General features: G+C 33.9%; 1 protein-coding gene across 1 annotated transcript; it reads left to right on the forward strand.

Moving 5' to 3' along the window:
* The first annotated feature begins 304 nt into the window (after positions 1–304).
* LOC143546718 (transcription factor UNE10-like) lies at positions 305–2,668 on the forward strand. The gene is made up of 5 exons (XM_077038325.1): positions 305–802; positions 1,165–1,260; positions 1,358–1,423; positions 2,041–2,403; positions 2,536–2,668. Exons 1-5 carry the CDS (start codon positions 305–307, stop codon positions 2,623–2,625), a joined length of 1,113 nt encoding a protein of 370 aa, XP_076894440.1. The 3' UTR covers positions 2,626–2,668.
* Positions 2,669–11,206: the final 8,538 nt, after the last annotated feature.

The raw sequence follows: 11,206 nt of genomic DNA on the forward strand, positions 1-11,206 counted from the left end.
ATTTGGAATATTTAAACGATAACAATAAATAATATATATGTGGTCCTTTTTCCATTTCTCTTTCTGACATATATTGTTCTTATCATAACTTACACCTCAACAATAAATGCACCTGTGATTTGTGAATCCATTTGCTCCCAAAGCAAATGTGACATTGTGACCCCAAGTATTCCTGGTCCATATATGCATGCAGTCGTGTCTTCTCTCTTTCCTTATATTGCACCACGTATTTTGATCATCCATAAATCCTTACACACGTACATATCTCTATCCCGAGTTCGAAACTCCAAGTACGTATTGATTAATGACTCAGTGTGTACCGAGTTGGAACGTAGAAGACAGTAGTTTGATGGACCTCTACGCGGATGAGCTGGTTCCATGGCTAGGCCATCACAGCTCTGCGGTCACAGGTGGTAGTGTCAGCGCGTCCACCGCCATGACAATGGACGCGCTGGTGCCTAGCTCTGCCACACAACCTCACGCACTGCTGTCAGGGGCTAACCATGGCCTAGCAGCTTGCTCCACACGCGTTGGATCATGCAGTGTTGATCGCTCTGGTTTTGTTTGTGGTGGTGCGGCAGTCGCAGCGACGCATGAGTGGAGCAGTTGCCGGGACCAAAGTGTAAGTTGTAGTGACACTTTTGGAATGGAGAGTAGTCTACAGGTGACGAATGAAACGCTTGAACCGGAATTGGGTGTGAAAGAGTATACCTCTATCTCCATGGGGTCGCCCGAAGAAACTGTCTCTGCCAAATCGACATCTCCAGGCGACCATGACTCTGTTTGTCATAGCAAGCGTCAGGTATATCACACTACTAAACAAATGAGTATGTAAATAATGACAGATTCCTTGAATTTAACACAAATATCTAATTGTTAACATTTGTTCGATAAATAACCAGTTGATTACTAATGTAAAATTCTCTATTTCAGTACCCGAATCCTAGACCCTCTCTTGATAGAAATCATTAGAAAACCTTCCATGACCACCTCAACGAAATGGTTATGACATAATAAAAATTGTGTTGAGTAGTTAGCTTCAATATGCAATATGCAATTAACTGTTTATGAGTAACTGAATTAAAATGGATTATTTATTTTATTCATATCACATTATTTGTATTTTGAGACCCTACTTAATATAATTCTTTATACTTTATTTAGAAGAACGAATTGGACGAAAAGAAGAAAGGAAAAGGGAAATCCTCAATCACAACCAAAAGAAGTAGAGCAGCTGCAATTCATAATCAATCCGAAAGGGTAATCATCAAGCTACATCCATCTTTATTAAATAAAGATGTTTGTTAAAACTAAAACTTTAGATTAATTTTTGGTTTGATTAATCAAATTTATTTAGAGGCGAAGAGACAAGATTAATGAGAAAATGAAGACATTACAAAAGCTTGTTCCAAATGCTAATAAGGTATGAAGCATCTTAATTACTTTGTTGATTTCATTGCCGATTATATTATTTACCTTCCTTCATCGAATGCAAGATCTATCGCAGTTTGTTAAATGAATATCACCTACTGACAAATTTATCAATGCTAGTTAAAAATATATTTCTTAGTGAAGTTAAAATAATTTTGATTTGTGATTAAGGAACTTTTGTTGGTCTTCACAATATTGATCTCAATATTAACAAAAGCTCGTCACTAGTTTCTTGAGCTCAAGTTTGTGTCTCAACTTGTTATTTATTTATTATTTATTATATTAATTTGTATTTTTTATATATTTATAACTATTTTTGTTTATATTTATAATTTATGATACATATTATTTAGTTATTTTAATAATAACTTTAGATATAACGAAAATTATTTTGTTAAATATATATTAAGATATTAAACAAAAATAAAAAAAATAGTGCGTCGATTAGGTTCGTGAGCCTACTCGAGTTTGATTAGTGAAACTCAAGCTTAGGCTTGCTTGACGAAGCTTTTAATAAGTCGATCTAGAGTAACTCACTAACGGTTTGGTTCTTTTACACAACTGTTGATGACATTATTTGATTGTTTTTTTCTTTGTCTATTATTTCAGACGGATAAAGCATCAATGCTTGATGAAGTGATCGAATACCTAAAACAATTACAAGCACAAATTCACATGATGGGTAGAATGAATATGTCACCTATGGTGATGCCACTAGCCATGCAACAACAACTTCAAATGGCCATGATGAACTCAATGGGAATGGGAATTGGCATGGGAATGGGAATGCCAGGAGTCATGGACTTGAACGCCATCGGCGGAAACCACCCTAACATCCCTGGAATGCCATCGGTTTTCCACCCTTCCACCGTCATGCAACCGGTGATGGCTTCATGGGATATGCACACAACCGGAGATCGAGTTCAAAACCACAATGATCCAATGGCTGCTCTCCTTGCAACACAATCACAGGTAGATTTTTTTAATGACAAGATTCGAACCCAAAAATAACTAGATTTACTTATACTAGCCGGTATTCATAAACCATTAAAATCGACTTAACTGCTAAATAATATTTGACTTAGTTAAATTTTATATCTGCAGCCAATGACAATGGAAGGTTATAGTAGAATGGCTGCTTTGTTTCAACATATGCAGAATCAACCTTGCTACTCTTCTGGTCTCAAGAATTGAAACTATTAACTTATTTGATTTGATTTTTTTTAATTAAATATGTAATTTATTTAAGTTCATAAAGTTAACTTCAGGTTCTTAGTTTAAAGGTAATGTATTCTTTATTAAAAAAATTATTTGTGTATTTATTCAATATATCTTAAGCAGGGCCGTCTCTGAGAATCTCTTAAAACGTTTGGGCCGGGGGCTAATAAAAAAGTATGAGCCCCTTAAATATAAACTTAATAATTTATATATAATTTAAATGATTGTGACAACGTTAAATAAAATAAAAGTACTATAGCAAAATGATTTAGTTTAACTACTTAAAAGAATCGTGAAACTTGTAGCATTTTTGGAAGCAACGCTCTCGATCAACTCCTTGTAGTTCATATTCTCTAATATATCGTTCTTAATAACATTAACGATTTAAATGGTTAATAGGAATGGTAAAATTGTGATATAGATGGGCTAATAGTTTAGGCCAATCACATAATAAAAATACGATATAATGAAATAAAGAATAAAAACAAATCGCAAATAAATCAATAACTGGCTAATTTAATAAGCTTGTGTGATAGGGGACAAAAAATGGGGCCTAGTTTCTTTTTACATGTAGCTCGAATTATGTTAAAAGAAAAAAACAGTTACAAAAATGGCTGGGTGTTTGGGGCTAAAAATAGGACATACTTTATTTTTGCAGGTAGCTTGCAATCTTGCATTACATTAAAAGAAAAAATAGTTAAAAAAGAGTTGGGGAAGAATCGAACCTTCATTGTTTCATTTTAAGACTCTTGAAACAAGTTTTGAAGGCCTATCCCACTCCACACTTCACATTTAATTAAGGTCATTTAATAAAAGAATTATATATATAATATATTTTTGTTACTAAACAGATAGGCCCCCAAGAGAGAGTGGGCCTGGGCTGTAGCCCACCTCGCCCCTCCTTTGAGCCGGGCCTGATCTTAAGGGAATAAACAATAATAATCTTCTTTTAAATCTTAAGTTTATAGTAATTATGTAGTAAGTATATAATTAGGCCATTCGATACTTCTCATCTTCAGATCTCTTTCTTCCTGATTCTCGCTACCTTGCCTCTCCATTTTCTTGAACCCGCATCACATTCTGCCTCGGCTCCTAATATATATTCCTCCTTTTTCATATTTATCGCCCATAACTACTCGAATAAACAAATATCACACCTTCTCTCCCAATGGCACCTCAGCCTCACTTGTTTACCCACTTCGATGTCGGTCACTGGCATTCACCAAGGAGGATGCAATGGAATGAAAATGGCCTTGCAAATTTATGGATTGTAAATTTAGTTTTAAGATGTGAAAATGAGATAGTTTTGTATAGTGAGACTGGTGAGGACCAGTTTATATTTACACAATGTCATATCAATCATTCACATTAATGGATTTAAATTGCCAACTCTAGAAGTCATACGAGCCACATATAAATAGTGGGTGGGTTCCAGTGTTATAGGTTCATGTTATTTAAACACCTACTTCATATTTAAACGTGTCATGTATGCTTTGTATAGGTCTATACATAACGTATATGTTGTGAGAACATATTTTAGGTGTTCCGGTCCTTGTTTGAAGTTGTGGATTTGATACAGTACGTATGACATGAAAGTGGCGTATTGTACCACAACTATATGCAACGCATAGGCAAATACTTGACGTTTATTTTTATTTTTTTTCTATATTACACCAGTTTAGCACATCAGACATGGAATTAAGCGGATCATTTCCGGAACATACCTCTTCTCATTGAGGAAGCACTATAGTATTATTAACGTTGAAATAAGAGTTGATGCTAAAATTATCTTAAACATAATCATTGTGTCTTCCTCCATTATACTCATCTGGTTACAAATAGAGTTGGAGATGTTAACAAATTTATAAACGCTGATCATATTATCCACTAGAAACCATTATCTTAATCTACGTTCGCGTCCTTTATCATCTCTTAGTAGAGTAATTCAATTATCATAAACCGAAATGAAATCATTCTTATTGACGAATCTAAAAGCTTATTTGTGGAGTAACGTATTGTAATGCAATTTCATTAAAGATCAACTCCGACCTGCTCTCTACCAGTTGGTGATTGCCATTGTGAGGTTTTGATATAGTAAGGTGTCTGTAGAAAACTAGATTCTGTGGGGGGAGGGGGTGAATAGTTTTTCTTATCTTTTAATCCAATTTTAACAATCTAATGACTTTGTTAAACTCTTCTCGCAACATATAATAACAAGCACAAGCAACTGAAGAGTTAGAGATGACACAACTGGATTTGTAGTGTTTCAAGTGAATGTTAACTAATTTACTCTACGTCCTCTCCCCGATCCTTGATCGTGAGTTTTCTTCACTAGTCGTCTCCCTAAAATGGTGGGATCACCAATTCAAATGTCTCACCCCTCAAATGAAGTGATCACCTTCTTCGCCAAGCACACCAAGTACTTAGCTTTACAAATTCATACAATCTCACCATATCAAGATAGTGAATCTTCACCCAACAACTAATTAAAATAATATCAAGATAGAGTTCTCAACCCAATACAAAACTACACTATATCAAGAAAGTGTGTTCCCCTCTCAATTCACCAACTAATGATGATTCGTCCCTTGGTAAAAAACTAGAACAACATTCTAGTATTAACCGCTAAAATCACATGTAAGATGGTTGGATGATACCTTAGAAAAGCTTTTCTTTTTTCGCTACACTTTTTTCTCCTCTCTATATAATTGAGTCTTAATTAGACATCAATAACTGAAGAGATTAACCTTGAAGTATGTGTGTGTGTGTGTAATTTTTGTAGAGCAAATGGGCGGAGACTTAGTTTGAATAAGTCTTCTTTATAAAGCCAAGTACGTGAGAGACACGGCTAAGGAACTGGTGGCCTGACAGCTGCTTTCATGTCGCTTCCGGAGACCGTGGACACCCAATCCACTTCATATTGGATTTTTCAAAATGAAAGTTGTGTGTGACCATTGTCTTGATATATTGGCTTCTAATGTTGACCAAAACATATGAAAACATGTCTCGAGTGCTTCTCACTTATCCATACAACACAATACAAGTATTTCATCCATTTGGTTAAACAAACTTTATCAACCTCAACCAAAGCTTCAACCCATTCCTTTTTTTAAGATTGACTTGCCCCTTTGGTAGATATGGTTTCCTAATGCTTGAAGAATTATGAAAGTCTTAACATGAGTATAATAAGTCTTTCAAATATTTGATATTCAAACAATTATGTTTAAGTATATATTTTAATAAACAGATCCTAAGTTTATATAAATTAACAGCTTATCTTAACTAAGTTGTTAATTTGTTTCCACTAGATTAGTTTTGCTATTTCTTTATTCTCAATGTTGTTGCAGAAATCTTGATTTAACCCTTGGTTGGCATGAACTTGATAATCTTGATCTTAGATGTATGTAGTCTTTATTAAGCTTAGTGTTGCTTATATATAAATAATGATAATCAATAAGTTTTAAGGGACATGTGGATGACATATAGTTATCAATGATGATATAGAAATAATTTATGTTGCATTGTCTTAACTAAGTCATTATCAATTATAGTTGATTAAAGTTTAAACCGTTGTTTTTCCAACAATCTCCCTCCTTTTGATAATGACAAACCTCAATTTAAGATATTTTATTAAGTGGCATAATCTAGTTAGAATTAACTACATAGATGACTATGTTAACAATGTCACACACCTTGATCATTGGTTATCATCAAAAGTCCCAAAGTCTTCAAAGGTTTTTTTTTTTTTTTTGTTTGTTTGTTTGTAAATTCTTTAAAATATTAAAGTTTTCAACTTGTTGGTCATCAATAATCTTCAAACTTTGACATGTAGATGTTGAACTTTAATCTTTAGAATCTGCAAGTATTGAATTACCAAAGTCTTCTTAACATGTTGGTCTTTAATAGTCTTCATCTTCAATATCTCTCCCCATTTTTGTTATTATAAAAGGGAAAACAACCTTGAAAACAAATTGAAAACAAAGCTCTCCACTAATTGAAGAATCATTTTGGATAAGCTCCTCCTTAAACCATGCTTAGTCTTTGCAAAACAAAGTTATTGGTACAAGCAAAATATATATCCAAAAAACAAGTAAAAGAAATAAAATATATCACAACACAAATGCATATGATTCTATCAGGCCTACATGAACCGGAAACAGTTCAACAACATAAATTTAAGTCTTGTCTGACCTACATAACCCGACAACCTATGAGAGATTAAACAAGTGTTAGAGTTCCAAACATAAGACAAACATAGCCAGTGACACACCACCAAGTCTTGAACAAGCAACTTTCCAAAACTTGAGTCTTTAAGCTTCCATCATCACATCCTAAGAGCTTGAGTGACTAGAAGACGCAGAACCACAACCGATTGGAATAGCCTTTGTAAACTTCTTCACAAGACATATGAGAAGCTTTGTATTTTCATCAACACACTCCTCTATGTTAAGAAATTCAAATCTTCCAACATTGTTTCAATCTAGATGATAGATCTCATGCTCAACTTAATATGCTTGAGTATCTTTATTTTCAAACAAAGCTGTGAGATAATGGAGCAGGAGTGACATGATAAGAGATATAATTTGCAAGTTCATGAAGCTTGAGAAGAAATTGATTTTTGGTGAGAGTGCGATTCATAGGGAAGTAGGATTGTGCAATCAGAGATTAAGTTTCTTAAAGAGTTTGGTAAGGAGAATTCCATATTTCATAGAGGATTTGAGATAAAGTGGAAGATTCACCAAGTAATTCACCACAATATATCCCAAGTTTCAAGGTATAGATTTCTTGCGTCAATACAAAACACAAACATTTATTGCATAGACCTTATGAATGTCTTTCCTATGCAAAAAGTTATTATACGCAAGGATAATTTGCTAAACAAAAGTCAAGGAGAAGATATTGCTAACAAATATAAGATACACGTGAAGAGGTTTACGGGGTGCATATATTTGCAACAATTTCTTGACTTTGAGACAATTCAGATATTAATCAAGTCGAGACTCTTGGAGAATTCCTTGGGATCATCGGTTGTAAAGTGAAGGATATCATAAAATGTTGCAAAGGTCCAAACGCATTGAAGATTATACATGGCCAATTTGATGGTGGAGGAGCATGAATAAAAGTTGAAACCAACACAAAACTCATAAAATGACGTGGGTACACCATTTCGTCATTGCCTTTGAGGAATTTCCAACAAACAGTCATGAAGTAGTGATAGAGGTCATAGTCGGACAAACTATTGGTCTCAATAACCCTTCATTCAAGAATCTTTGATTGTTAAGTAACTTGATGTTAGAGGAAATTGGGTGAGGGCTCATCGGTTTACGAGTAAGATTGATTATGGAAGACTTTGGATCAATGGATAGTTCATATGTCAAATTTTCTCAAGTATGTGTAACTTGCAAGTAGATCAACCATCTATTTATGCATGAAAAGAGATTAAAGAAGGTTCGCGAGTTGGACCGACGGTGAATTAACTCATTCATATATTTGAAATATATTGGAAATGGGAGGATTATAAATTGACCACACAAGAGACTCAAGAAGAGATTGGTCAAATAGAAGCTTTTTTAACAGACAAAAGTTAACTTTTACCATTTAAGTAATAAAACAAAAAGTGTTTTTGACATTCAACACATGAAGTTTTGAAGGTTAGTGACAACCCAAGTTTCTTGGGAGTTGAGATAAAGTGACTCTAGACACTGAAGGTCACTAGCTGGTCGATACGCAGTCGGTCAATCTACCGTGAGATGGTGGTGTGAAATATGAGATGAAAACTACCTCCCCGGCGGTCATTTTGATGGTCGGTTCTATCTACCGTGGATCTGGACTTATAATTGAGTTGCAGACTGTCTCCTTGACGGTCGATTGGACCGACCATGAATACTACTCCTCTTTAAGCTTCCAAAAGAACCCATATAGACGGTCGCTTCTATTGACCGTATGAATTACCCATTTTTCACATGAGTTAATCTACCCGAGGTTGACCAAGAATTGTGGTCTAACACTTCTAGACCTAATCTCATGATTTGAAAAGTTTCCTTTTTTAATGTCCTGATGAATATGTCGTGTATGTTTTCTTCCGAAGGAACCTTATTAATATAAATATGACATTTTTGTACATTATCCCTAAGAAATGTTGCCTAATATCTATATGTTTAGATTTAGAATGCGACACATGATTTTTACTAATTTCAATAGCACTTTTATTGTTACAAAATATAGGTATGAAAGAAATACTTACCTCATAGTCTAGAAGTGTATGTTTCATCCATAGTGCTTGTGCACATGTTCTACTAGCAGCGACATATTCAACTTTGGTTGTGGAAAGAGAAATGGAGGCATGTTTCTCTTTTTGAAAACAATAGTTTTACATTGTTTTAAACATAATAGATGTTCAAATAGTATTTTTTAAAAATTAAAAACACATTTTATTAAAAAAAATCAATTCCTAGAAACAGTATTGTTTTTAAAAATGGATTCAAAATTTAACATTCTCAATCTGAAAACAGATTTTGTAAAGTTGCTATTCAAGTGCTTTAGTGAACACACCAGCTAACTGATTTTCAAATGAGACATGCTTAATTGAATTAAAACTCTCTTTATTGCAAGATCTGATGAAGTGATGCCTGATTTCAATATGCTTTGTCTTTCAGTGCTAAAATGGATTTTTGATGATGATCAAAGCAGCTTCACTATCCAATTTAATGGTTTTTAAATTTTTTATCTTGTAATCCAGTAATTGATTTTGTAGCCAAAGTATTTGAGCAGTGCAGCTTGTAGCGACTATATACTCAGCTTCAGTAATTGAGTTTGAAACAATAGTTTGTTTCTTACTCTGCCAAGACACCAACACATCTTCAAATAACTAACATCCTCTAGATGTTAATTTTCTTGTTATATGACAACCTGCGTAATCACTATATGCAAAACCAACATGCTTTGAGCTAGATGGATACTTGTTTCCCAATGAAGGTGCTCCTTTGAGATATCTAATTATCCTTTTGACACCAATCAATGAGATTCTATTGGTGAAGCTTGATATCTGGCACACACATAAGTTTCATGCATTATATCAGACCTAGATGTAGTTAGATACATTAAATATCCAATCATGCATCTATACAAGGTTTGACCAACATACTCACCAACTTCATTAGGTGATAATGGATCAATTTTGCTCATAGGTGTGGGGCTTGCTTTGCAATAAATTATTTGAAACTTTTCAAGAAGATTGTTAACATACTTTGATGACTGTAGAAAAATCTTAATTTTAGTTTGTTTGACTTGCAAGCCCAAAAAGTATTGTAACTCACCCATGTTACTTATTTCAAATTAATATTTCTTGTATTTTGTAAAGTCATCACATAATTTTGGATTTGTGAATCAAAATATGATGTCATCTTTATAAATGTAAACAAGAAGTCTTTTCCCTCCTTTTCGAGAAACAAAGTTTTGTCATTTTTCCTATTTTAAAGTGATTTGCAATAAATAACGAGGAAAGTCTATCATACTAGGCTCTTGAAGTTGTTTTAGTCCATAGAGTGCTTTCTTCAATTTGTAGATGTAGTCTGGATTGAATGCATCTTCAAAACCTAGTAGTTGAGCAACAAATACCTCCTCTTGAATGTCACCATATAGGAAAGCTCCTTTGACATCCATTTGGTGTACTTTGATGTTGTGAGTGATTGCATATTCAAGAAATATCCCGATAGGTTCAAGTCTTTCAACATGTACAAAAGTTTCTTCATAGTTAGTACCTTACTCTTATAGAAAGCCTTGAACTACTTACCTTGCTTTGTTCTTGGTGACAACCCCTCTTTCACTGGTCGTGTATCTAAATACCATTGTGACACCCCGCAATTTCACGTCAACACCGTTAACCCAAACTCTGTTCTCTTACATGTCATGCATGCATGACATTTACGTGAGTCAATAAAGAGTCACACACATGAGTCAGTCAGTACGCGTTGATGTTTAAACAATTCGGATATAATTATTATGTGCAAGACGAGTTTTTGTGTTACATGATTTAGTACATCATGCTACCTTAACCTGCTTTCAGTTATCATGTAAAAGTAATACATCAAGTATGTGTTTATAATATTATCTATGTGAAATTACACGTTAAATGACTTTGTGCTTAGTTCGTAACTTGTTGTGTGAAATTTTGATGAATTGCGCGTAACTTCTACGTTTTAGGTTTTTATGAAGTATTATTTACAGCATAACAGCATGAGTTAACTTTTATAAACTTGGACTAACGTTTTAGTCATAACATTTCGTTATAACCCGGTTCGTTGTTAAAATGTTCGCTTAAGTCAAAAATTGTTTCAACAAGGACCATTCTTGTAAATTATATTATATTAATATTAAATAAAATAACCTAAACCCTAATTTCCTCCTAACCAGCTGATCTCTCTTCCCTCTCCCTTTCTTACGATCGTGAAACCCCAACCCAGCCTTCATCATCTTTAATCAAGCCAACTAAATGCAATTGAAGGTGTTTCTTGATCATCCATCAATTCTACAAGCATAACAAGTAAGATTAATCTTT

Source organism: Bidens hawaiensis, unplaced genomic scaffold (assembly GCF_021521415.1).
Source record: "Bidens hawaiensis isolate Kalapana, Puna unplaced genomic scaffold, B.hawaiensis_p1.1 tig00014429_1, whole genome shotgun sequence".
NCBI classification, from domain to species: domain Eukaryota; kingdom Viridiplantae; phylum Streptophyta; class Magnoliopsida; order Asterales; family Asteraceae; genus Bidens; species Bidens hawaiensis.

What these genes read in the sequence shown, in the direction of transcription:
- LOC143546718 (XM_077038325.1), top strand. Translation starts at nt 305, where the DNA reads ATGACTCAGTGTGTACCGAGTTGGAACGTAGAAGACAGTAGTTTGATG. An exon ending in TTCATAATCAATCCGAAAGG is followed by an intron (nt 1,261 to 1,357) that starts GTAATCATCAAG and finishes AAATTTATTTAG; the next exon opens with AGGCGAAGAGACAAGATTAA. An exon ending in TTGTTCCAAATGCTAATAAG is followed by an intron (nt 1,424 to 2,040) that starts GTATGAAGCATC and finishes CTATTATTTCAG; the next exon opens with ACGGATAAAGCATCAATGCT.